The sequence below is a fragment of the Dendropsophus ebraccatus genome, chromosome 11, assembly GCF_027789765.1.
Source record: "Dendropsophus ebraccatus isolate aDenEbr1 chromosome 11, aDenEbr1.pat, whole genome shotgun sequence".
NCBI classification, from domain to species: Eukaryota; Metazoa; Chordata; class Amphibia; order Anura; family Hylidae; genus Dendropsophus; species Dendropsophus ebraccatus.
Window position 1 is genome coordinate 42,064,898 of NC_091464.1, and position 27,986 is coordinate 42,092,883.

The following is a 27,986-nucleotide window of genomic DNA, read 5'->3' on the forward strand; positions in this document are numbered from 1 at the left end:
GTGTCTCACAATGACTTTTCTACATATCTCTGTTGTGTTTCTGCTACTAAGCATATTAGCACAGACAAATACTACTCCCACCCAAGGTAATATACCTATTCTATTTATTGAAAATATTTCTATAAAGTATAGAGAAAACAAATGAAAAGCAATGCACATTGAAAAATATCAATCATTCTCTTTATTTAGTGAATTATGCCTTTGCTAGCAGGGTTCTATAAAGTTAAAGCATACATGTTGTAAAAATTATTTGTTTATTATTAAATTCAAAGGGGATTGTGTATCAGTTTTGCAATATAAGTTTTCTATGTTTAAATCAACATACCACCAAATTGTGGTCTATCATCATGATATTTGGTCCTTTCTCTGTTCCAAAAAAAGACATCAAATACAGAAAGTCCCAGCCCTTTGCGTGACATGTGTTTGACAGGAGAGCTGATCATACGATGCAAGCACCCCCAAGATTTTCTGCTACAGAATGTGCTCACGGGGGGGCTATACACTCATAATACAACTCACGTTCTAGGTGAGGGGTTTTAACAGGATAAGAAAAGGCTTGTTTATTTCCAGAAATAGTACAACAGTCCATGGGTTGTGCTTGGTATTGTATCTGTACTCCACTGTAGTGGAGCTGTTGCACTGTTTAAAGGGAATGTGTTGCCTAGATTTTTTATACTGATTAGAGCCAGATACTGAAATATGTTCTTTTTGTAATCCTTTGCTATTTTCTAATTGTATTTTTTTTTAGATTTCTTTTGTGTACATTATTATGGCAGCTGCCATCTTGCCTAAGCGGTTTTTTTTATTTTGGGTAAAGTCATAGGTAAAGTTGGGTAAAGTCATAGGGTCTATCAGGTTCAACCCATAACCCTTCTGTGTTGATCTAGGCAAAAGAAAAAACACTTATGAGGTAATTTCCAATTGTCCCATATCAGGGGAAGAATTCCTTCCCAACTTTATATATGGTAACCAGAGGAAATCTCTGTATCTATGTCCCACCTCCAGAAATCTATAAACCATATCTTCTAATATTATATTTTCCAAGAAAGGCATTCAGGCCCCTCCTGCACATGTTCAATTAATCAACCATGATAACATTATGTGGCAAAGAGTTTCATAGTCTCACTGCTCTTACAGTAAAGAATGCCTGTCTATGATAATGGTAAAATCTTACAGACCTACATATAAAAGGATCACTATAAAGATATCATTACTGTCCATTCATATATCGGTACATTGAGACTAGGTCACCTTAAACAGACTTTTTTTTTAACCAAATAATTAGAGATGAGCAAATCGCTGTCTAAACAAAGCAAAGCACTTAGTTTGATCAGCAAGTGGCTTATCTGCCTTTCAACTCTGTTCTGCTCCCTGCTGCTCCACCCCAGGTGTCGGGATCCAGTCCTGGGAAACTGGGAGAAGCTTCCCAGGACTGGATTCCGGCACCTGAGGAGGAGCGGCAGGGAGCAGAAGAGATTTGAAAGGCAATTAAGCTGCTTGCAGATCTAACTAAGTGATTTGCTATGTTTAGATTCACTCATCTCTACAAATAATCAAAAGTGTAATAATATTTCTGTCAGGACGGGGAGGTAGGGACAAGATGAGACAATAGGCCCTAAGCCTGAACCCACTCGCTGTCCCTACCTACTTGCCTCAATCGGCCCTATGCAGCCACGGACAACCACAAAGACGTTCCCTATACTGAGTACGTTAAACACAGAACAAGACAGACAGACAAACACAATAAAGGGGAGTCAACAAGCCAAGTAAGAACCAAACGGGCAACGCAGTACAAAATCGGAGATCACGGATAGTCAAAGGTCAGGCAGGCGGTAAGGTAACAAGTCGAGCAAGCAGAGGAATTAGGAACAGGGATTGCAGGAGTAGACAGGAGGAGCTGGGATCAGCGTATGAACCTTAATTGCCAGCGATCAGGAAATGACCGCTGGTTCTTTAAATACAGGACCAGGAGCCCGGACCAATAGTCCTGATACCAAACACATGTAGGGCTGCAGACTGGGTGTCAGCAGCGTCTGCCACTCAACCTGAGCCTAACACCACTCAGCTGAGCGGCCGCAGGCCACTGGTTACCCGTGACACCACGCAGGCCCGGCTGGGACGGCAGTGCTGCGCTTCAACCGGGGAAGACATTGCTGGAGCGCGGTTAGGTAAGTTCCTGACAATTTTTCAGTTCTGTTACCTACCCTTTTACAGTGCTGTTACCCCCTAAAAAGGCACATAGCAGCTGGGGTCGAGCAAGGTAACTCCTCTACACCAGCTCCAGTTCACCAAAATACATGTGTGAACCCAGCCCTAATGTCATTTGTACTTTCTCTGCCAAAGCAGGAAACCAAAACGATCCACATACATGACAGACATGGAGACAGGCATGCCCCGGCAGTCCTCCAATACATAGTTATTGTTTTGGCACGCTCAGAGCACACACAGCTATTGGGATTTCCAGATTACTCATAGGCAAATATAAAATTGAAATATAATAAATAAATGGATGGACACCACAAAGGGAAAAGACACTGTCCAACAGTAATTCTGAATAATAATGAATTCTAAATACTGTACATTAGAGGCTGCTATAGTCCCACCCTAATGGTGTATTTGTCCATCCTGTTGACCTCAAGCTAATTTTTTATTTCATTTTGCAGACTGTCCCATATTTTCATTTTTAAGACGATCACTGTTGATGATAACTCTTAGTGAAAGAGAATATATATGGAGTATCTGCTAAGTGTGTATACTTCAACACAGGGCTTGATTTACAGCTTACACTGCTCAGTGCTTCTATATAATGTCCTTCATGCTGCTGCAGCTTCTGAGGGTGTGATGTAGGGACGATGGGGAGCAGATCCACACTTTTGTATGTGTGCAGTGTACAGAGACATCATAAAGGCTATTCTCCACCCACTAACTTGGGGACAACTAAAACTTACAGATTGAGGCTGCAAAGTGGAAATCTGATGAAAATGTCAAAAGCATGATATAGTATATAGGGATGAGCGAACCGGCTGAGGTTCGGGTTCGTATGAACCTGAACTCTCGGCTTCTGATTCCCGTTGTCTGCCCGCTCCGTGGAGAGGGTGGATACAGCCATAGGACTGCTAGGAAAACTGGGATACAGTCTATGGCTATGGCTGTATCCCAGTTTTCCAGGTGGTCCTCCGGCTGTATCCACCATCTCCACGGAGCGGGCAGACAGCGGGAATCAGAAGCGGATAGTTCAGGTTCATACGAACCCGAACCTCAGCCAGTTCGCTCATCCCTAATAGTATATGCTTCTTTGCAAAGAATCAACCATCATACAGTACAAAATTCTTACACTCGTCCACAAATCTGTCCAATGTTGCACCTCCCTACATCTGTTTCCCTCATTTCTGCCTACCATTTTATACTGGTCCTGTTACTAATTAAATTAAATTATGTAAAAAATACCTCTTTTGACTGCCACACTGTATATTGTATTGTTTATTGCTTTGCTTTATACCTTTTTTATTTATTTGCTTATTTAGATGAAGGCAATATTTTGCTGAACAAGGTTATTCTGGATTCTGCAAAAAAAGCCAAGAAGCTGGTGGACACAGCATACTTACAGACCAGGACTAAGTAAGATTAACAGAGATAAAAATTATTACTAGTATTAAAGTGAATGCTTCAGCTGCAGTTCATGTTCTAAACTACTGTCAACTGCTACCATGTGTCTCCTAGCTCTATCAGCTATCTAACAGTGACATCAGTTTAAAATGACTTTGCATGCACTGAATTTACTATAATTCATGGCTATACCTGGGGCTGGTATAGTGTTGCATGGTAGCCTTTCTTACACTAGATTAATTGAGAGTCATGTGAGTGAAAGGGGCGGGACTTTAGTTAAGACGGACATTTATGTATCCTGTTGAAAAGTACTAAGTGTCTGCATCATTTTCTTGTTTACCTTTGTTTACTGGTAAATTTCCCCCATTAAAAAAAACAAATACCTGGTGTGAACATAACCTTAAAAGGGTATTCCGGGTGAAAAAAATATAATTTCTTATATATATTTATATATTTTTAATAAAATTATATAATATTTCAATACAACTTTATTAAAGTAAAAAAGAAAATGTAAACTTTTTTTTTTATTTAGCATTTGTACATGGTGCGACATGCTCCCTCTGCTTAGACCAAGGCTTTAACAGCCCTGTAGTTCCCCACACAGCCATTGGTGGCAACAGAGTGTATCCTCTTTCTGCTGAAACACAATAAAAAAAAAAAAAAAAAAAAGTAAAAAAAATCAGGTACATTGCTTTAAGATTTTTAATTCAATAGACTGGTGCAGGGGTGTTGGTGCTGCAGTTCTTTTTTTTGAACCGTGGCCCAGTTCCTGCGCACATCGCCGGTCTATTTCCAGGCACCAGCCCAGTCTGGAGCACTGGAGGCAGGTCCGCCCACCCCCAGTGTGACAAAACCCCTGGGGGGTGGGCAGACCTGCCTCCAATGCTTCAGGCCGGGCCAGTGCCCGGGAATAGACCGGAAACGCGTGCGGGAACAGAGTTAAAAAAAAGGTCTGCCACACCAGCACCCCTGCACCGTGCCAGTCTATTGATGTAAAAATTATATTCTCTGGAGCAGGGCCGGCGTCAGCACCCGGCTAAGTAGGGCAAATGCCGGGGCCCCCAGCTCCTCTAGGGGCCCACTCCCGTTTGTTACTACATTTTTTTTGTTAGTAAAAAAGAAAAAAAAGTGTAGTAACAAAGGGGACTGGGCCCCTAGAGGCCGCATGTGACAGTTAGGGGCCCGCCGATCCATACTGGGGCCTCCGAGCACCTGTCTTCCATCACAAATCTTCCCTACAGCCGAGTAGGAAAGAGGACCTTTGAGTCTGAAGGACCTTTGATGATGTCACGGGTCATGTGATCGGACACATGACCTGATAGAGGGCAGCAGGTAGGCTCTGCAAACTAAGTGTCCTGTATGTGCTGGTTCTTCTACTTGTTTTGTGTATAGAGGTCCTGCTGTAATATATCTATATCTATTACAGCAGGATATATATATATATATATATATTACAGCAGGACCTCTATACACAAAACAACTAGATATCTCTATCTATCTATCTATCTCCTATCTATCTATCTATCTATCTATCTATTTCCCTATCTCCTATCTATCTATCTATCTATCTATCTATCTATCTATCTATCTATCTATCTATTTCCCTATCTCCTATCTATCATATGAACATGGTGAGACCTCTAGTTCTCCTATATACAGGCCCTGCAGTGATATACAGTGTGTGTGTGTGTGTGTGTGTATATATATATATATATATATATATATATATATATATATATATATATATATATATACACACACACACTGTATATCACTGCAGGGCCTGTATATAGGAGAACTAGAGGTCTCACCATGTTCATATTATAAATATATATATATATATATATATATATATATATATATATATATATATATAATGCTGGTGCTGCTAGTTCTCTAGTACAGTGTTTCTCAACCTTTTCAGGCCAAGTACCCCCATGCGACAAGATGCTCCAGCCGAGTACCCCCAACGATGCCATCCATTAATAACATTGCCCAGGGTAGATTTACATGTACGTTTCACAGCAAAATCCACTGCGATACTCTGTACTGTTATGGCCTATGGCTCTGCATTCTCACAGAGGATTTTCAATCTGCTGCGAGAATGTAGCCGCTGCCTATTTACCTAATTAGCTGCCGGCCCTTAACAGATCATACTTACCTCCCTGTACTCCCACCTGCTTCTCTGGCTCCCAGCTCACTGACAGCCCACTCATCCAATCAGTGGCTACGGTGGGACTGTGCACTGATTGGCTGAGCAGGCCGTCAGTAAACCGGGTGCCAGAGAAGCAGGTGGGATATATCCCACAGAGGTGGATATGTCCCCCTGGAGCCAGATACCTCCCCCCATGTAGTCAAGAGGCCTTCTTCTATGTAGCCAGATATCTCCCCCATGTAGTCAGATACCTCCCCCATGTAGTCAAGAGGCCTTCTTCTATGTAGCCAGATATTTTCCCTATGTAGCCAGATACCCCTTATATGTAGCAAGATATCCCCCCATGTAGCCAGATACCTCCTCCCCATGTAGTCAGATACCTCCCCCATGTAGCCAAATACTTCCTCCCATGTAGTCAGATACCTCCCTATGTAGCCAGATACCTCTGCAATGTAGTCAGATACCTCCCCCATGTAGCCAGATATCTCCCCCATGTAGCCAGATACCTCTCCCCCATGTAGCCAGATACCTCTCCCCCATGTAGCCAGATACCTCTCCCCCATGTAGCCAGATATCTCTCCCCCATGTAGCCAGATATCTCCCCCCATGTAGTCAGATACCTCCCCATGTAGTCAGATATCTCCCCATGTAGTCAGACACCTCCCCCATGTAGCCAGATACCTCCCCCATGTAGTCAGATACCTCCCCCTACGTAGTCAGATACCTCCCCATGTAGTCAGATATCTCCCCATGTAGTCAGACACCTCCCCCATGTAGCCAGATACCTCCCCCATGTAGTCAGATATCTCCCCATGTAGTCAGATACCTCCCCCTATGTAGTCAGATACCTCCCCCATCTAGCCAGATACCTACCCCCTTGCAGCCAGACATCTCCCCATGTAGTTAATATACCTCCTTCTATAGCCAGATACCTCCCCATGTAGCCATATATCACTTTTCCTTTTCCTCTCCATCTGGCCCAGACCACCATGATGATTTCTTGCAGCTACAATTTACCTCTTGCCAGAGAACCTGCCAAACATCTTAGGCGTCACAGTTTTCCTTTAACTTCCCTCCCTTTTTCCTACCTATAGGCTCCCATACAGTAATAATTCCGCTGTTTGGTGTAATGCGCTGTAAAGTGAGTAGGTGTGTGGGTTATCCCTGTATTTAGGATCCCTCATTAAAAATAATATCCCCTTCCATGACCCTCCATATAGTAATAATGCCTCCTGCCCTGCCCCCATAGTAATGCCCACCATTCTACACCCTCCCCCTCCTGCCCCAACAAACAAAAAAAATTCATACTCACGTTATCCGCCCATGGGGGGGAGGGGTCTTCCTCTCTTCTCCAGCCTCTGAGCCACAAGGAGATTAAGGGGAGAGTAAGGTCTGAGGGGGAAAAGAAGGAAAGAGGAGGATAGAGGAGGTGAAGGGGGAGTGGAAGAGAGAGAAGGTGAAGGGGGGAGAGGAAGAGAGAGGAGGTGAAATGGGAGAGGAAGAGAGAGGAGGCGAAGAAGGGAGAGGAAGAGAGAGGAGGTGAAGAAGGGAGAGGAAGAGAGAGGAGGTGAAGGGGAGAGAGGAAGAGAGACGAGGTGAATGGGGGAGAGGAAGACAGGGGAGAGAGGAGGTGATGGGGAAGAGGAAGACAGGGGAGAGAGGAGGTGATGGGGAGAGGAAGACAGGGGAGAGAGGAGGTGATGGGGGAGAGGAAGACGGGGGAGAGAGGAGGTGATGGGGGAGAGGAAGACAGGGGAGAGAGGAGGTGAAGAAGGGAGAGGAAGAGAGAGGAGGTGAAGGGGGGAGAGGAAGACAGGGGAGAGAGGACAGAGGAGGAGAGCGGTGATGGGGGTGAGAGAAGGTGATGGGTGATGAGGGGTGAGAGGAGGTGGTGGGGGTAGGGAGGAGGTGGAGGGGGTACAGAGGAGATGATGGGGGTACAGAGGAGATGATGGGGGTACAGAGGAGATGATGGGGGTAGGGAGGTGATGATGGGGGTAGAGAGGTGATGATGGGGGTACAGAGGTAATAATGGGGGTAGAGAGGAAGTGGAGGGGGGACAGAGGTGATGATGGGGGTAGAGAGGTGATGATGGGGGTAGAGAGGAGGTGGAGGGGGGGTAAGAGGTGATGATGGGGGTACAGAGGAGGTGGAGGGGGGAGAGAGGTGATGATGGGGGTACAGAGGTTAAGATGGGGTAGAGAGGTGATGATGGGGGTAGAGAGGTGATGATGGGGGTAGAGAGGAGGTGGAGGGGGTACAGAGGTGATGATGAGGGTAGAGAGGAGGTGGAGGGGGGAGAGAGGTGATTATGGGGGTACAGAGGTGATGATGGGGGTAGAGAGGTGATGATGGGGTAGAGAGGTGATGATGGGGGTAGAGAGGTGATGATGGGGGTAGAGAGGTGATGATGGGGGTACAGAGGAGGTGGAGGGGGTAGAGAGGTGATGATGGGGGTAGAGAGGTGATGATGGGGGTAGAGAGGAGGTGGAGAGAGGTGATTATGGGGGTACAGAGGTGATGATGGGGGTAGAGAGGTGATGATGGGGTAGAGAGGTGATGATGGGGGTAGAGAGGTGATGATGGGGGTAGAGAGGTGATGATGGGGGTACAGAGGAGGTGGAGGGGGTAGAGAGGTGATGATGGGGGTAGAGAGGTGATGATGGGGGTAGAGAGGAGGTGGAGGGGGAGAGAGGTGATTATGGGGGTACAGAGGTGATGATGGGGGTTCATAGGTGATGATGGGGGTAGAGAGGTAATGATGGGGGTAGAGAGAAGGTGGAGGGGGGAGAGAGGTGATGATGAGGGTAGAAAGGAGGTGGAGGGGAAGAGAGGTGATTATGGAGGGAAAAGAGGTGGAGGGGGGAGAGAGGTGATGATGGGGGTAGAGAGGAGGTGGAGGGGGAGAGAGGTGATTATGGGGGTAGAGAGGTGATGATGGGGGTTCATAGGTGATGATGGGGGTAGAGAGGTGATGATGGGGGTAGAGAGAAGGTGGAGGGGGGAGAGAGGTGATGATGAGGGTAGAAAGGAGGTGGAGGGGGAGAGAGGTGATTATGGAGGGAAAAGAGGTGGAGGGGGGAGAGAGGTGATGATGGGGGTAGAGAGGAGGTGGAGGGGGAGAGAGGTGATTATGGGGGTAGAGAGGTGATGATGGGGGTTCATAGGTGATGATGGGGGTAGAGAGGTGATGATGGGGGTAGAGAGAAGGTGGAGGGGGGAGAGAGGTGATGATGAGGGTAGAAAGGAGGTGGAGGGGGAGAGAGGTGATTATGGAGGGAAAAGAGGTGGAGGGGGGAGAGAGGTGATTATGGGGGTAGAGAGGTGATGATGGGGGTAGAGAGGAGGTGGAGGGGGGAGAGAGGTGATGATGGGGGTAGAGAGGAGGTGGAGGGGGGAGAGAGGTGATGATGGGGGGAGAGAGGAGGTGGAGGGGGGAGAGAGGTGATGATGGGGGTAGAGAGGAGGTGGAGGGGGGAGAGAGGTGATGATGGGGGGAGAGAGGAGGTGGAGGGGGGAGAGAGGTGATGATGGGGGGAGAGAGGAGGTGGAGGGGGGAGAGAGGTGATGATGGGGGGAGAGAGGAGGTGGAGGGGGGAGAGAGGTGATGATGGGGGTAAAGAGGAGGTGGAGGGGGGAGAGAGGTGATGATGTAGTGGTGCGCTGGGGGCTTCTGCTGCAGTGGATTGTGGACCGGGAGATGGGGCACCCCACTTCCACAGGCAGCAGCGTCAACCGTAGGACGATTGGGGCCCCATCTCCCGGTCTACAAACCACTGATTGACCGGAGAGAAGCAGCGTCAGCCGTAGGGAGACCGGGGAGAAGCGGCGGCAGGTGGACATGGGGGGCGCCCCATATCCTGGTCCACAATCTACTGCAGGAGCCGCGGGCGGGGTAGCACCACTACCCCCTCGCAACTCACTGTCTCTGAGGCCCTGCTGGTCCGGCCGCCTGCGGGGACATCAGCCTGCCACCGCCGCATCTCCTCTCCGCCGGGTCACCTCAGGCAGCCTGTTCGGGATTCGTCCCCAGGCTGCCGTATATCCTCCTGGGGCCCCCGGCTGGACGCTGCAACCCGATCCGGGAGCCGCGGGGGAAGAGCGTCAGGCTGCCTGGGGACGAATCCCGAACAGGCTGCCTGAGGTGACCCGGCGGAGAGGAGATGCGGCGGCGGCGGCAGGCTGATGTCCCCGCAGGCGGCCGGACCAGCAGGGCCTCAGAGACAGTGAGTTGAGAGGCTGCTGGTTTGTATCCTCGGACTTCATCCTTCCCCCAGCAGCCTCACCATGTCCTGTACAGAAAGCTGGTGAGGCTGCTGGGGGAAGGATGTGAGAGCAGCGGCGGGGACAGGTGCCGGGACATTGCTGGGTGATAGCAGTGTCCCGGCACCCAAAATATTTTTTTCCCCCACCTCCCGGCGTACCCCCTCAGCCTGCGGCGCGTACCCCCTGGGGTACGCGTACCGCAGGTTGAGAAACACTGCTCTAGTATACAGCTCCTGCTCTGTGTGTGTGTATGTATATATACACACACACACACACACACACAGAAGGAGCTGTATACTAGAGAACTAGCAGCACCAGCATGATATATATATATAATCCTGTCACTGTGTCTGACTCCTCCAGAGTCCTGACTACTGCAGAGATCAGGAGATACAGGAGGAGAAAGATATGCAGCAGCCGCATGTTTCTTCTGCTGCAAATCTTTCCTCGCCTGTCTCTCCATGATTTGCTCCTCAAAGGGGCCCGCCGAGGCTCTGTCGCCCAAGGGCCCACAAAAAGCTGGAGCCGGCCCTGCTCTGGAGTACCCCTTTAATCCCACATACCTAAAGAATAAGTATAGGTGATATATATGAATTCTTATTTCTCATACATTTTTGCAATATGTTTTCAATGTAATTTTAGTTTAAAAGCACGAATTAAAAGGGAAACTACACAATTTCGTGATGCAATGGCATTCTTTAAGCAACCTGTGGGAACAACTAGAAACGTCATCCGATCAGCAGATTACTTGGATGTGACTCTCCAGCTCATAACTGAGAAATTGAAAATCATCCATCCTCAAGCCTTCAATGTCTCAGGTATTAAAAGTTCAAGGGAAGCAGACACACCCTGACTCTGGTGCATAAAAGACAATTTTCCCACATGGGGGGGGGGGGGGGAAACAGCACGTTCTCTATATGAACCAGTATTCAACCAGTGAATATTTTTTAGATGTTATTTTTTAAATCAGGAAGAAATTATGTTTGTTTGCTACACCCCTACAATATGGTGGCTAAACCCTGACTCCGAGTGCACTACTGTCTCTACGAGTGCACTACTGTCTCTCCGAGTGCACTACTGTCTCTCCGAGTGCACTACTGTCTCTCCGAGTGCACTACTGTCTCTACGCCTTTTTTTTAAATCAGCCTTTTTGAGTATTTACCCAAAAATTTGCATTATCCAGGATTTGCACCCCCTTTGCACCTATATGCACATTTTTAACCCCTTCACGTCCACAATCTGTATATACAGATACACACATATACACATTCCCATTGCACATGCCCCGTGCAGTAAAAAAATTAAATAAATTCATTAAATGGGAGGTGGGATTACGATTCCTATCTCCATAGCAACAGCACTGGTGCCTGTACCCAAGTAAGATTTTTTTTTATCTAGACTTTTTAAGTAGGAAAATATGAAATGTTGCTATTTATTTATAGAAATTTCAAGTAATTGTTAAAATGCACATTTTATAGATGTTCTAACAGAGGAACAAAACGTTATTATTTCCCAACTGACTGGATGTGCCTACCAGTACCTGCCAAAGGTGTGTGAGCCGTCACCCTACCGCACCATCACTGGAGAATGTAATAATAGGTAAGGAGTCTATTAATAGAACAGTAATGATCTGCTTTATATGAAGACGCTGCCAAATTCACTCATAATGCTAATACACATTTTTCAAAGGTTTCAAAAGAGTGGACAACAACTCTCAGCGCAAACTTTTTCATGTTGGTAATTGCTCAGTTGTCTTTTACCTAATATTAGGTTTTGTTTAAAGCGCATGTAGACAGGATCATTTGGGTACCTGCTCAGGGACTTCAGATCAGCTCTGCCAGTGACTAATGTTATGACACAGGTCCGTGTTCAGGTCCCAGTGTGAATGTCCCTTGTGGTATTTTTTATGACCTCATGGGCAATTATGTATAAAACACAGGTTAAAAAGGTTCTCTATCTATCTAATCTTTTTTTACCTGTGTTTTATACATGATATATGTGATGGACAATGTAAACAAAAGTACAATTAATTTTTCTGTCCTAAATCTTATACTAGCTGAGGATTTAAATGCTGCTGATAGATTACCTTTAAGTAATAAAATAATAAACTTAAAAAAATTAACTATATATATATATTTTTGATTTTTACTTTTTGCACATGATAGCCCTAATTAAAGTAGTTGAAGAAAATGCTGCAGCCCAAGAAACAAAAAAGAAAGTGTAACGCTGGGAGTTGTGGTTCCCCTGTGCTACCACTAGTGATGTTGTAAGCCACACCAGGGAGCGGAGTCTAAGGGGCCGCTGGTCTTCACCAGAGCCAGCTGCAAGGCAGGATGGATTTGCTGAGGCAGGCAACCCCCAGGTCACTACCCCTGACTTGGCTTGCTAGTGGTGGTGGCGAGGTGCAGCAGGAGACTAGTAGGCAGGCAGACGAACTCAGCAGAAGCCTTGGCTGGACCAGAAACATCAGTCAGATGGCAGGAACCAGGAATAGCTGGAACCACTTGGCAGAATACACAGGCAGGTGTATACAGACAGGATACACAGGCTGGAGTATACAGACAGGATACACAGGCTGGAGTATACAGACAGAATACACAGGCTGGAGTATACAGACAGGATACACAGGCTGGAGTATACAGACAGGATACACAGGCTGGATACAGGAAAGCTGGCCCTACACACTAATGGAAAGCATGCAGAGGCTCCAACACCTGTGGTGGGGCAGGGCTGCAATTTATAGGGGAGCTTCAGAGCAGCAGCCAATTAAAGGCACACTGACCCTTTAAATTATAGCAGAGCCGGCAAGCGCACTCCCTAGGAGACAGGGACGCGCCCGTCGAGCTGACAGGTAGCTGGAGGAGGAGGAGTCCCGGAACAGAGCAGGAGATGGGGCAGCATCGGCGCGGCGTGAGTTGTTTGCTGCAGATGTGACAGAAAGGGCCCTCAAATTGCCTAGTGTGCAAAATTTCTAAAAATGTTGGATCATGTAGGACTGAAAAATCTTGGTCTTTAAGACAAGTTTTGAACTAGAATAAGTACTTTATTTTGTCATTTTATGATTTTTCTTTTATAGGAAAAACCCTATACTTGGTGCATCCAACACTGGTTACAAACGTCTTCTCAGCCCAGAATATGAGGATGGAATATCACTGCCACGAGGCTGGACTCAAAGCCGCCCCATCAATGGATTCACTCTACCTTTGGTAACAATAATTAATAATTTGGTAAAAATAAATAAATAAGTAAATAATTACAGCACAGTATATTTTTACATGTCTACCTGGGTACTGATGTATAAACCAAACTCACTCATAGTAAAATTATCTAAGCAGTAGTCACAAGGTCTTCCAGTGTCGGGACCTTAAGTGATCATCTGTGTGGGAAGATTAAGCTGAAAGTGTTCAAGTTCCCTGCAGCACCATCAAAGGAGAAATGAAGCATTACACTTTTCCCATTAATGTCAATGGCTGTTTATAAGAAGTGTTACTACTCATTCATCATTAAGGAGGAAATAGTTGTATGAACTGTCCGGTGTTACACAACTTTTAATATATAGCTGCTGTAATATAGAAAACAACACAGAGCCTATACTTACCTCTCTGCGCTCCCCCAGTGGTCTCCTGTGGTGTCGCTGGTGTTCCCCTGCTGTCTGCAGTACCTCCATTTCTGAGATAAACTAGTCTAAGGAGTGACCACCTTCTCAGCCAATCACTGGCCGCGGTGCTGTCCTGTCTCACTTGGATAACCCTTTCAAACAGCATACATTTTTTGATGGGTAGTTAGTGTGATTCTCAGCTACATGTTTAATGGTAAATGCATCCAAGGACTTGAACAGTGTATGAGTGAGATAACAGGTTACAGATCTTCATGATATGCTATGAGTTACCATTTTCTGCCATTTTCTTCAACAGGCTCGTGCAGTGTCAAATGAAATAGTGAAGTTTCCCACTGAGTCAATGACTTTGGATGCAAGTAGATCCCTCATGTTCATGCAGTGGGGTCAGTGGCTGGATCATGATACTGACCTCTCTCCTGAGACCCCCGTAAGATCGTCATTCTTTCAAGGAGTTGATTGTGAACACAGCTGCGTGCAGGCACATCCTTGTTTTCCATTAACGGTATGAGATTTTTTTTGTTTGTTTCTTACGATGTATAAGCGTTCTGCCATTTTATTAAAACGGATTTTCACCCAAATTGTAAAAGTGGCCATATAGTAAGGAATATGCGTAAATTTGTCGCTATCCAATTGTGAGGGATCTGTTTATTTAGCAACTGATACCAAAATCATCTCGGTTGAAAAATACTAAGCCAAAATATTGTATGTGGTCAGTATTTTGGACCAGCATTTCTAAGACACAGCCAAAAGTGGGAGCTTCTTCGACGTTCTTTACTAGCTCCTATATTTGGCTTACTAACACATGGTTGTACAGACTTAAATATTGCCAAGATGCTGCAATTAAGATGAAGTCCATTTCTTTAGAATTGTAAAAGCTTACCTGTTTCGAACTATTTTTTTTAAAACCTGCATGGTTTTGTTAGATTAAAGGGGAACAATGAGCAGGTTAATGCAAACAAACCTGCTGTTATCCCCCTGCAGCTCCGTACCTGATAATCGCGTCTCTGTGCTTCTCGTCACTGTGGGCCCTGCCGTTTTTGCTCAGTTCAAATATGCAAATGTGCTTGGAGGCGTTTCTCAACACTACGGAGCACCCTCCCTATGCATATTCACATATGCATAATCAGGCGGGTCAGGAAGTGGGCCAAAGACTGGCCTGATTATGCATACATGAATATGCATAGAGAAAGTGTCACTGAAGGAGGCAGCAGGCGGGCCAAGGGGGTGCTCTGTGGTGCCAAGGAAGGCCCCCAGTGCTCCTAACAAGCAAATTTGCACATTTAATTTTAATCAAAGTGAACAAAAACGGCAGGACCAACAGAGACAAGAAGCATAGTGGCATGAATGTCAGGTACAGAGCTGCACGGTGATGTCAGCAGGTTCCTTTAAAGTTCCCCTTTAACCCTTCAGACTGTTGACAAGGTGACTTTAGTGCTCTTACTGCTGTTATTGAGCCCTAAAAGTCCCCTCTATGGTGCACAGTTATTTTACTTTCTCTACATTTTGGAGGAGTGGGACCAAAGCTGGTACACATAGACAAGAACACAAAGAAAATAAACAACAGCAGCAGCAGGATTACAGCAAAAGGGTATTACACGGAACGATAATCAGCCAAATCGGCCCTATCCGGCCGATTATCGTTCCGTGTAATAAAGACAACGATCAGCTGATGATCGTTGTCATCTATCTGACCTATAATCGTCGGTAACGATGTCCCTGCAGCACTTAAACAATTATTGGGCTGTGTAATAGGCCCAGTAAACGAGCACCGATCTAGCAGATCAGCGCTCGTTTACAGGTATTATCGGGCCCCCATCGGTTCGTGTAATACCACTCTTACACTAGTTGCTACACTTGTTGATGCTGCTGCTGCCGAGTGGCTACAGCTGAAGGGATAGGGAAGGATAGACTACACTGTAGACACACAGCAGCATTTTATATATATATATATATATATATATATATATATATATATATATATATATATATACTATTATGCATAAAAGCAACATACACATTATTAAATGAGTCTTGAATCTGACGATTTTGCATATTTTTTGCCTTTTAGATTCCCTCAAATGATGATCGACGTGTTATTGGCTCTGAGTGTATCCCATTGATTCGTTCGGCCCCGATGTGTAATTTGGCAACTCCAGTTCGTGAACAAATTAATGCCCTGACTTCATATGTTGATGGAAGCCAGGTCTATGGTAGTGACATCAAAGTGGCCACATTGCTTCGTAACAACACAAACCAACTCGGTCTGTTGGCCGTAAATCAACAGTTCACGGACAATGGTTTTTCCTTCCTGCCTTTTGCTGTAAATACAAACGACCTGTGTTCCAGGACAAACCAGACATTAGGAGTGCCCTGTTTTCTGGCAGGTGAGGTTTACCAGGTCTTATGATGGCCTTGATGGTATTCAACATATATATAACCATTATAATAAGGAGTGAATTGTTTATAAACCTTTAGACTAAGGTTTAAGGATAGCTGCTTCAGCTTCCAATGCATGGCTTCTTTACTTCCTCTTGTAGGCCAGTTGTCTTCTCTATCAGAGCAGTTCTGTCAAAGGTATTTAAAGTATACCACCACCAAAGTTCATCTCCTGCATGACTTTTCAGTGTTAAGTGAAGCAGCCATTGCTGGGTGGTACAGCAGCTGAGACAACCGTATGATGCTGCGCGAGTTCAATGCATGAACCTTTTTCTAAATAATAGGCCTTATGGACAGAACTCGCTGGGCATCAGATGGTAGTCTTGGTAACCTGACAGCCCAGTATGGACTGCGTCACTCTATTCCCAAGATTGACACAGAGCTGAACTTTAGAGGTTTACAATATGGTTCCCATACAGTTGTGTAGTATTGTGGAATCTGACACTGCTGTGCCAGCAGAAGACTACATAAAAGAAGAAATAGGAGCAGGTAAGACAAATCTAACCTGCTGATAGCTCCCTATTGTGCACGGGCGCTGAGGCTGAAGGTATGTATCTTACCTTCATCCTCGGCACCATTCCTGTGCTGTTTGTTGTGAAATTCTCTGCTCTGTAAGCCTAGTAAGAGCACTGGGGGCTGGGCTAAGCCCCCATCCCCCTGCACACTGCTCACTGCTTATGATCAGCTCAAAAGATGCGATCAATGACACACAAACAAATTTTCGTTAGTCATTCGATCCTTGCCTGCATAATGCTATGTTCACACAATGTACATTTTCATAAAAGTTGCCGATTGCAACAACGGCCATGCTTAATACGAAAATATACGTTACCTTGACTTCTATGGAATCCCGGCTGGAGCATTTACACATTGTATACGCTCTGGCCGGGATCCCTAGCGGCGCCGTAGAAAATCAGTTTTCCGCAGACGCTATTCATTGAATAGCGGCCACAGAAAACCCTGTCAGGTCACACAGTGGAGTGAGCGGCTCCGGCCGCACGCTCCATAGTGTGCAGTGGGGAGTTCTGATACATAGTGTGAACATAGCCTAAGCATGGAACATCGCTTAAATTTAAATTATATAAAAATTATTTGCATGATAAGTGTTCCGTGTAGTAGGGCCTTCAGTGTTTTCTTGCTGTGTAAACTTTGTATCTGATTCTGTAACTATTTGTCCTAATCTTTTGCTAACATGTAAATGCTTGTTGTTGTTTCCACTTTAGTATGTAGGATGTTTTCTTAATTATTCTTCTTCTTATCCTTTATGCTGTACTATCTTTGTAAATTTGGATATTGACACATGAATAGTTTTAAATGTTGTGCAGTCACACAAATGTTTTGTGCATAGGGCTGTATTCTTATAACAGCTAGAGATAGGCTGAGACGTGCTTTCTGTGTGTTGAGTTTAAAGCAATGATCAGTTAGGGCCATTTGGACAGATACAGTGGGGGACAGGGAAAGGTGGGTATTTCTATGCCAGCTTAAGCCCATACACAAATTATTATTATTATTATTATTATTATTATTTGGGGGGTGGGGGTCATACAACCTTTTAACCTCCTAACCTCTATCTGTTGACTCCAAGGTTATGTATCATGTTGAAGCTATACTCTATAAAGTTCTTGCTACCTTTGTAACATTAGTAAGTCTAAATGATTGAATATTGATGTCTTCCATTTCAGTTAGGTAAACTGGGTAAATGAGGATCACATGTTACATATTTTATACATATATAATATTCAGAAATGGGTTTAAAGTTTTTGGGTGGAGTTCTTGTTGGTTGTTATCTCAGTTTTTAAAGGGTTTGTCCACTGAAAATGCTTTTCTTTCAAATCAACTTGTTTCAGAAAGGTATATAGATTTGAAATTTACTTCTATTTAAAAATCTTGTCTTCCCATACTTATCAGCTGCTGTATGTCCTGCAGGAAATGCTGTTTTCTTTTCAGTCTGACACAGTGCTCTCTGCTGTCACCTCTATCCATGTCAAGAACTGTTCAGAGCAGGGGAGGTTTTCTATGGAAATTTGCTCCTGCTCTGGACAGTTCCTGTCTAAGTCAGCAGAGAGCACTGTGTGAGACCAAAAAGAATACACCACTTCCTGCAAAACATACAGTAGCTGATAAGTAGGGGAAGACTGAAGATTTTTGAATAGAGGAAAATTACACATCTATATAATTTTCTGAAATCAGTTGATTTGAAAGAAGAAGACTTTCACCTGAGTGCCCCTTTAAGGATACAATCTTAGTTTTGTTTAGTAATTGCTTAAATTTGTTGCAGGTGATACCCGAGTTAGTGAACAACCTGGGTTAACAGTGTTCCATACACTCTTCGTCCGAGAACACAACCGTATTGCTACAGAGCTGCATAAACTAAATCCCAACTGGACAGGAGAGATAATATATCAAGAAACCCGCAAGATAATAGGAAGCATCCTGCAGGTACAGTATACAGTATATATAATGCTGCTAAAGACAATACTAACTGTATCATGCTGCCATTGTGGCACTCTTGTAGCACTGAGGCCCATATGCTAGTTTGGATGTCCAGGTGTGACTATAATTTCTATAGATTATTAGGTGAACAGCTCCATGTGAAAGACCCAGCGATTAGCCGGGGAAAGAGGAAATGGTCACTTGTAGACTGATCACTGGGATTGTGCAGCCCTAGAATAACCATTAGTCATCCGCATATCTCCTTGTGTACACAAGGGTTGTGTGCCCAACAATAATTATACACTCACCGGCCACTTTATTAGGTACACCTGTCCAACTGCACGTTACCACTTAATTTCCAATCAGCCAATCACATGGCGGCAACTCAGTGCATTTAGGCATGTAGACATGGTCAAGACAATCTCCTGCAGTTCAAACCGAGCATCAGTATGGGGAAGAAAGGTGATTTGAGTGCCTTTGAACGTGGCATGGTTGTTGATGCCAGAAGGGCTGGTCTGAGTATTTCAGAAACTGCTGATCCTACTGGGATTTTCACGCACAACCATCTCTAGGGTTTACAGAGAATGGTCCGAAAAAAAAAAAACATCCAGTGAGCGGCAGTTCTGTGGGCGGAAATGCCTTGTTGATGCCAGAGGTCAGAGGAGAATGGGCAGACTGGTTCGAGCTGATAGAAAGGCAACAGTGACTCAAATAGCCAACCGTTACAACCAAGGTAGGCAGAAGAGCATCTCTGAACGCACAGTACGTCCAACTTTGAGGCAGATGGGCTACAGCAGCAGAAGACCACACCGGGTGCTACTCCTTTCAGCTAAGAACAGGAAACTGAGGCTACAATTTGCACAAGCTCATCGAAATTGGACAGTAGAAGATTGGAAAAACGTTGCCTGGTCTGATCAGTCTCGATTTCTGCTGCGACATTCGGATGGTAGGGTCAGAATTTGGCGTCAACAACATGAAAGCATGGATCCATCCTGCCTTGTATCAACGGTTCAGGCTGGTGGTGATGGTGTCATGATGTGGGGAATATTTTCTTGGCACTCTTTGGGCCCCTTGGTACCAATTGAGCATCGTTGCAACGCCACAGCCTTCCTGAGTATTGTTGCTGACCATGTCCATCCCTTTATGACCACAATGTACCCAACATCTGATGGCTACTTTCAGCAGGATAATGCGCCATGTCATAAAGCTAGAATCATCTCAGACTGGTTTCTTGAACATGACAATGAGTTCACTGTACTCCAATGGCCTCCACAGTCACCAGATCTCAATCCAATAGAGCATCTTTGGGATGTGGTGGAACGGGAGATTCGCATCATGGATGTGCAGCCGACAAATCTGCGGCAACTGTGTGATGCCATGATGTCAATATGTACCAAAATCTCTGAGGAATGCTTCCAGCACCTTGTTGTATCTATGCCACCAAGAATTGAGGCAGTTCTGAAGGCAAAAGGGGGTCCAACCCGTTACTAGCATGGTGTACCTAATAAAGTGGCCGGTGAGTGTACTGTGAAGGGCTGCATGACTAATCACTGGACTGCAATAATAACTGTTAAGGCCCTATTCCACAGAACGATTATCGGCCGTATTCAGCCGATATCGGCCGCTACGGACGATAATCTTCCCGTGGAATAGAGTGCAATGATCAGCCGACATCGTACATGTCGGCTGATCGTTGCAGTCGCTTGTTTTTCAACATGTTGAAAAACAAGCGACTGATATAGTAGCGATCTGCTGCCGTTGCTCCGTTGAATAGGAGCATCGGCAGCAGACGCTGCTATATCCTATGGGCTGCCCGAACGATCAGCGATCACCCGGGTAGCCCCCTCACAGCTCCCCGCCGCCCCTCCCGCACTCACCCGCTTGCCGCTGCCGTGTTGAATTGCGGCGGCAGTGAGCGGGGAATGAGGAACAAGCGAGCGATGACGGCCCGTGGAATAGGGCCTTTAGGTTACATGTGTGCCAATCTGCTAGATTGGCCTTGTATCAAGTAGCAGTCTGCATATCTAATTATCCTATTATTTAGCTTATCTATTATATCTACTATAGTACTACAGTATATCTTTTTTTTGGTTGACAGAAAATAACATACAAAGATTGGCTGCCACTGCTGTTGGGCAATGAGATGTCAAGAGTTCTTCCACGTTATAAATCTTACAATCAGGATGAAGACCCATCAGTGTCAAATGTCTTCACTATTGCCTTCAGAATGGGTCACACCCTAATACAGCCTTTTATATACAGATTGGCAAAAGGTTACACCCCCTATAATCCTGAGCCGGTAGTCCCACTCCACAAGATGTTCTTTACTACATGGAGGCTGGTGAGACAAGGTAACTTGTCCATACACATAATAATATTTTGTTGAATAGTAAATATTGTTCATGTACCAGTCATTCACTTACTCTGCTAATGTGTATTTTACCTTTCATGCAGGTGGGATTGATCCTTTACTTCGTGGTATGATAAACAATAATGCCAAACTAAACCGCCAGAATCAGATGGTGGTCGAAGAACTAAGGGATCGTCTCTTTAAGCTAATCAATAACATTGGTCTGGATCTAGCTGCTCTTAATATACAGAGAGGTCGAGAACATGGATTACCAGGTATAGGAAGCGTCATAGTTGGGCAGTATTTTACTGCTGTTACTGTAAAAAACTCTTCCCTATATTTGAGTTCTGCTCATTTTCTTTCCCACACAAGGATACAATGCATGGAGAAGATTCTGTGGCCTTTCTGCACCACGAAACTCAGAGGAATTGGCCGTCGTACTAGAAAATAGAAAGCTTGCCGAAAGTCTAATAAAATTGTATGGGACACCTGAAAATATTGATGTCTGGGTTGGAGGCGTCTCTGAGCCTTTAGTTTTCAGAGGAAGAACTGGAGAGCTGTTTTCTTGTTTAATTGGAGATCAGCTCCGTAGAAGTAGAGATGGAGATCGGTACGTACCACTTTTCAGTACAGTAATAGAACATATGAATATTTCTAATTATTAAAAATCCTATGCAATACCATATTATTGGTAACAAACCCTTTTGGGTATTAGGTTAGGCTTTGGATAGTAACCCACAAGTGAATACCCAAATGCTCAATAGTTGATGATAAATTTAGTACTGGATATATCACAGGAACCCATATGAACAACTTGTTCCCTGGTGTCACATCATGTAGGATTATTAGAAATGTGACTATTGTGAATATTAACCTCTTAGCGACCATTTACGCCCCCGCAGCCTGGGCCTTGGCGCAAATGGGCCCACCATAATCCACTTAAACACCTGATCGCCCTGCTTTTCAAAAAGGAAGGCATTATAAGGAAGGAAAGTTAAGTGGAAATATTGAGGAAACATCATATCAGCCAGACAGACAAGATATCAGACAGACAGTTAAAGCTTGAGCACAAATAGATGAAACCCCATGTATACTTCCAAAGTTGTAAGAAAATTACTTAAAGTGGTACTTTAGCCCTTTAAAATTTTTATATATTGCTGCCCTTATATACAACATAATAAGCCACCTTTTCCTACCTCACTACATTTCCCTGGGGTCCTCCTGCGGTGTTTTCGGGTTGCTGACCGCTTCCGCTACTACTTCCAAGATGGACTCTTCTTAATTGTAGCTGATCTGATATATCTGTTCATAACAGAAAACTGGCCTTAGAATATGACCCATAAGTATATGCACACGGCTGCCAATTTTTTGACGCTAATCTGCAGATCTGTAATTTACTTTACATGCAATGATTTGTTTTGGTGCAGAAACACTGTACAGCAGATCCACAGTGTAAAATCCGCAGTGGGCATAGTATGTAGGAATACACCCTGTGGCTGTTGCCCAACTGGGTTGCATGTATTTTGGATGTGCTTTAGAACAAAATGGCAAATAAAGGATGTTTGAAGGAGTTGAATTAAAAATATATGACTGCTATACCTTGTTTTTAGGTTTTACTATGAAAATCCGTCAGTATTCACTTCATCCCAAAGAAGATCAATAGAGAGCGTGACTCTGTCGCATATCATATGTGCTAACACCAACATAAAAGAAGTTCCACAAGATGTTTTTCTAAGAAACTTCTACCCACAAGATTTTGGTAACTGTACTAATATGGCAGCAATGGACCTGCAACCTTGGAAAGGTAAGTCCACATCTGTGCAGACTGTGCCATTAGGAGGAGAACTTGCCTCTATTCTGATATCAGTTTTGGGAAATTCTCCCGCATAAAAAAAACAACCCTGGGGTCTTTTGACTTTGTGTTCACAGTGTCTTTGTCCGTGTGTATTCACACAGGATACATCTGTTGGAGAAATTTCAGAGATTTTTTTTCTTACATACAGGTGATATTTGTAAAAGTTTCTGCATGAAACTATCAGGGTAGCTTCACACGTACCGGAGTTTGCAGCAAAATCCGCTGCGGATCCTGTACTGAGAAGTTGAATAGGTCCCATACACGAAGCGAATCCGAACTGCAGGCGGGCGGCCGGCGGGGGGGGGGGGGGGGGGGGGGGGGGGGGGGGCTGTGTGTTAAAGGGGCCGAGTCCCATACACGTAGCGGCGCGAAATCCGCTGCGGATCCGGTACGTGTGAAGCTACCCTTAAGGAATCTTTGGTATGTGAATATACCTTCATTCTAAGTATTCTGTGTGTTGCCATTCTCCTTCCCTATGTAACGGCTAAGAGTAGTGGATCCGCTGACCCTCCACAAGAGATGGTGTAAGCAGGGGTGATTCTAGCCTCTCTGCTGCCCGAGGCGAACTATAGAATGACGCCCCCCCCCCCCCCCCCCGTCAATCCGCCCACATTATAATCCACTACTGCCCCCTCTCCCCCCTCCCTTATAGATGGTCCCCCTCTCCCCCCTCCCTTAAGAGTGGGCCCCCCCTTACCTTTCTGCACATTGTATAATGTACTGAATTTGCCCCCACACTGTATCAAGAGCCCCAATACATACAGTAGTTACCTTATAACACTATTTCCACCATTCAGTGATTACATATTACATAAAAACTGCACTAAACAAAACAGAAAGATATCACCATTGATACGATTACATAATACCGCCACACCATGACCCCTATCAGTACAAGCCTATAACAGAGTGAAGTTACATCCAGTGACTCACCGGAGGCGTCTTCTCCGATCAGAGTCTGTCACCTTTTCTTTTTCTCTCCATCCAGCGTGGGCCACCTTGAAGTCTTCTCCTGGCTGTGAATCTTCTCTCCAGAATCTGCCAGACAAATATTTTAGGCTCCAACACATACAGTAGTTAGGTCCCTTGTACCCCTATACAGTAGTTACACCCCTCTGTACTCCTACATAGTTACACCCCTCTGTGCCTCCATAGTTTTAAGGTGTCCCTGTAGTATATAGACCCTCATGTGCTCCTCCAGTTATATACAGCCCTCCTGTGCGCTCCCCCATTAGTATATAGCCCCCCTGTGCACTCTCCCCAGTAGTATATAGCCCCCTGTGCTCACCCACAATAGTATATAGCCCCCCTGTGCTCTCCCCCAATAGTATATAGCCCCCCTATGCTCTCCCACAATAGTATATAGCCCCCCTGTGCTCTCCCACAATAGTATATAGCCCCCCTGTGCTCTCCCACAATAGTATATAGCCCCCTGTGCTCTCCCCCAATAGTATATAGCCCCCCTGTGCTCTCCCACAATAGTATATAGCCCCCCTGTGCTCTCCCCCAATAGTATATAGCCCTCCTGTGCTCCCCCTCAATAGTATATAGCCCCCCTGTGCTCTCCATAATATATAGCCCCCTGTGCTCTCCCCCATAGTATATAGACCCCTGTGCTCCCCAATAGTATATAGCTCCCCTGTGCTCCCCAATAGTATATAGCCCCTGTGCTCCCCAATAGTATATAGCTAACCTGTGCTCCCCAATAGTATATAACCCCCTGTGCTCCCCCATAGTATATAGCCCCCTGTGCTCCCCCATAGTATATAGCCCCCTGTGCTCCCCAGTAGTATATAGCCCCCTGTGCTCCCCATAGTATATAGCCCCCTGTGCTTCCCAATAGTATATAGCTCCCCTGTGCTCCCCAATAGTATATAGCTCCCCTGTGCTCCCCCATAGTGTATAGCCCCCTGTGCTCCCCCATAGTATATAGCTCCCCTGTGCTCCCCCATAGTATATAGCCCCCTGTGCTCCCCCATAGTATATAGCCCCCTGTGCTCCACCATAGTATATAGCCCCCTGTGCTCCACAATAGTATATAGCCCCCGTTCTCCCCCATAGTATATAGCCCCCTGTGCTCCCCAATAGTATATAGCCCCCGTTCTCCCCCATAGTATATAGCCCCCCTGTGCTCCCCAATAGTATATAGCCCCCGTTCTCCCCCATAGTATATAGCCCCCCTGTGCTCCCCAATAGTATATAGCCCCCGTTCTCCCCCATAGTATATAGCCCCCTGTTCTCCCCCATAGTATATAGCCCCCTGTGCTCCCCATAGTATATAGCTCCCCTGTGCTCCCCCATAGTATATAGCTCCCCTGTGCTCCCCCATAGTATATAGCTCCCCTGTGCTCCCCCATAGTATATAGCCCCCTGTGCTCCCCAATAGTATATAGCCCCCGTTCTCCCCCATAGTATATAGCCCCCCTGTGCTCCCCAATAGTATATAGCCCCCGTTCTCCCCCATAGTATATAGCCCCCGTTCTCCCCCATAGTATATAGCCCCCTGTTCTCCCCCATAGTATATAGCTCCCCTGTGCTCCCCAATAGTATATAGCCCCCTGTGCTCCCCCATAGTATATAGCTCCCCTGTGCTCCCCAATAGTATATAGCCCCCGTTCTCCCCCATAGTATATAGCCCCCTGTTCTCCCCCATAGTATATAGCCCCCTGTGCTCCCCAATAGTATATAGCCCCCTGTGCCCCCCCCCCCCGTAGTATATAGCTCCCCCTCCCATATAACATTGAAAAAAACAAACACTGTTACTCACCTGGGTCCACGCGTTCCTCTTCTCTTCCCTCCTGTGGCCGCACTTCCTCCGGTCACAAGAGGCTGCACTCCCCTTACCCTCGCGCCGACGCTCCAGTGACGTCGGGCGCTAGAGGGATAGCGCGGCCTCTTGTGACCGCAGGAAGTGCGGCCACAAGAGTGAGTGACTGACAGGGAGGGAGCCAATGGCTCTCTCTCTGTCAGTGTCGCTGCTGCTGCAGCGCTGAAGCGCCGCAGCAGCAGCGGACGGGGGCAGCGGCGGACGGGGGGGCCCTGCAGGGGGCGCCATGGAGGGGTAAGTAGATTACCCATCCATGGCGCTCCCCCCTGACAGGCTGGTGGCCGGAGCCCTGTGCGACCGCACTGGTCGCACATAGCAACGGCCGGCCTGCTCGGGGGGGCCCCTTTAACCAGGGGGCCCGGTGCACGTGCACCATGTGCCCTCTGGTTAAAGCGGCCCTGGGTACAGTCAGTGGCGGATTATAATGTGGGCGGCCGCCCGAACCGCTCATATTATAATCTGCCACTGAATGCCGCCCCCATGATGATAGCTGGTGGCGCCGCCTGAGGCAGACGATTCAGGTCGCCTCATGATTGCGGCGCCCCTGGGTGTAAGCCGCACCAGGGAGCCGCAAAGCAGGATGAGCTTGCTGCGGCAGGTGACCCCCAAGTTGTTGCCCCTGGCATGCTTAGTATGTGGAGGTGGCTGAGGTGTAGCACGGTACAGGAGAACAAGACTGGCACATAGTCGGGGACAGGCAAGAGGGTCAGGGCTGGCAGGCAATATGGAGTCAAATAACGTGAGCAAACTGGTACACAAGAATGGAAATCAGCAAGGAACGCTTTCTCAATAGGCAACTAGCACTAAAGATTCAGCAAGGTTTACAGGAAAGGGATGAATTTTTTAAAGGGAAAGTCCGGGCAAAATAATATTAAGATATGTTATTGCCCAACAAAAGTTATGAAAATTACTAATATACACTTATTATGGGAAATGCTCCTATAGTGCATTTTCCCTGCACTTACTACAGCATGGCGTGTTTAGGTCTCTGTAAAGTTGGTGACGTCACGTCACATCAACTGCCGACAACTGCTGCAGCATTTTATGTGTCAGTTTTCCATAATAAGTGTCTATTAGTATTTTTCATAACTTTTGTTGGGCAATAACATATCTTAAAATTATTTGGCCCGGACTTCCCCTTTAAAGGGGTTATCCAGCGCTACAAAAACATGGCCACTTTCCCCCTAATGTTGTCTCCAGTTTGGGTGGGGTTTTGAAGCTCAATTCCATTGAAGTACTGTAAATGGAGCTTAATTGCAAACTGCACCTGAACTGGAGACAACAGTAGGGCGAAAAGTGGCCATGTTTTTGTAGCACTGGATAACCCCTTTAAGGAGATGGTAGGCAGGTGGAGAGACGCACACTGGTGTAAAGAGCAAGAGATAAGAGTTGGGACAGGTAAACCGGACATAGGGGGACGGGGTTACTATGGGAAATGAGACCCGACATGATGCCTTCTCTCTTTTTTTTTTTTTTTTTTTTTTTACAAAGTGTGAACATAGCCTTACTGTGTTTTATTCAACTCACTTTTGGTTTTGTTTAAAAATACTGACCAAACTACTGTGCCTTCTAAGAACCAAATGACAGAGCTTGTTGAGGACTGGTTTCTTATGGGACCAATCATGGCACAGCTCTCATTATTTTCTAGAGTTTTAAGAAATGAGAGCTGCGCTGTGACTGGTTGTTATATGCAACAAGGACGGTTTTTCATTAGAAAAAAATTTGACATTTCATCAGGCATGTCAGACAGTCTGCTGAGACCCGCTCAGCAGTTTTTAAAAACACATTTTTTTTAACACCTGTAAATAAAAAAAAACAAACGTGAATACACCCCTGTATGGTCTTATTATTGTGCTTTTCAATGTATTTCAATGTATTCCTTCTTTTTCTTTTAACTACAGTTTAAACATAGAGTGCTCTACAGATGAAGATGAGTGACTGGAGAACTTCCTGCCGTTCATGTTACCTGTAATTGTACATATGGCTGTTGAGAGGCTGTTACATAAATCTTTCTACTCACTTTAAATTCTTCACAAATTAAAGACACATATTTATGGTGCTGTCTAAAAGAAATAGTGTCTCTACTGCTCAGAGCAACCAATCAGAGGACAGCTTTAGGCTGTGTTCCCTTAATGTTAAAATTATGACAGTCTATTAGGAAGGCCGCCAATTCATGATCATTATCTACGTGTGTCGTGAATGAAAGACAGCCAACTTTTTTACCTCTGTCTGGAACAATGGCTGTTAAATCCTCTTGTGGGAACTTAACCTTAAAGGGATATTCCCATCTCTAATTTACATAGTTAAACTTATAGGTCTCATTAAGTTAAATATGCAATACCATATCTAAATGTTTTATACTATACTGATGCTGACTTCAACATTAACATGATTTGTACTTTGTTAGGATCAAGCTAATAAATACTGTTGTACATACAA

At 45.5% G+C, this 27,986-nt stretch overlaps 1 protein-coding gene across 1 annotated transcript; it reads left to right on the plus strand.

Annotated features, from left to right (window-relative positions):
* On the plus strand, positions 1-27,986 carry LOC138767542 (myeloperoxidase-like). The gene is made up of 13 exons (XM_069945109.1): positions 1-86; positions 3,525-3,618; positions 10,670-10,845; positions 11,506-11,626; positions 13,104-13,233; positions 13,942-14,148; positions 15,715-16,030; positions 18,361-18,521; positions 20,614-20,866; positions 20,970-21,140; positions 21,238-21,475; positions 22,476-22,669; positions 27,449-27,986. The coding sequence occupies exons 1-13, from the start codon at positions 11-13 to the stop codon at positions 27,451-27,453; spliced, it is 2,142 nt and encodes a 713-aa protein (XP_069801210.1). The 5' UTR covers positions 1-10; the 3' UTR covers positions 27,454-27,986.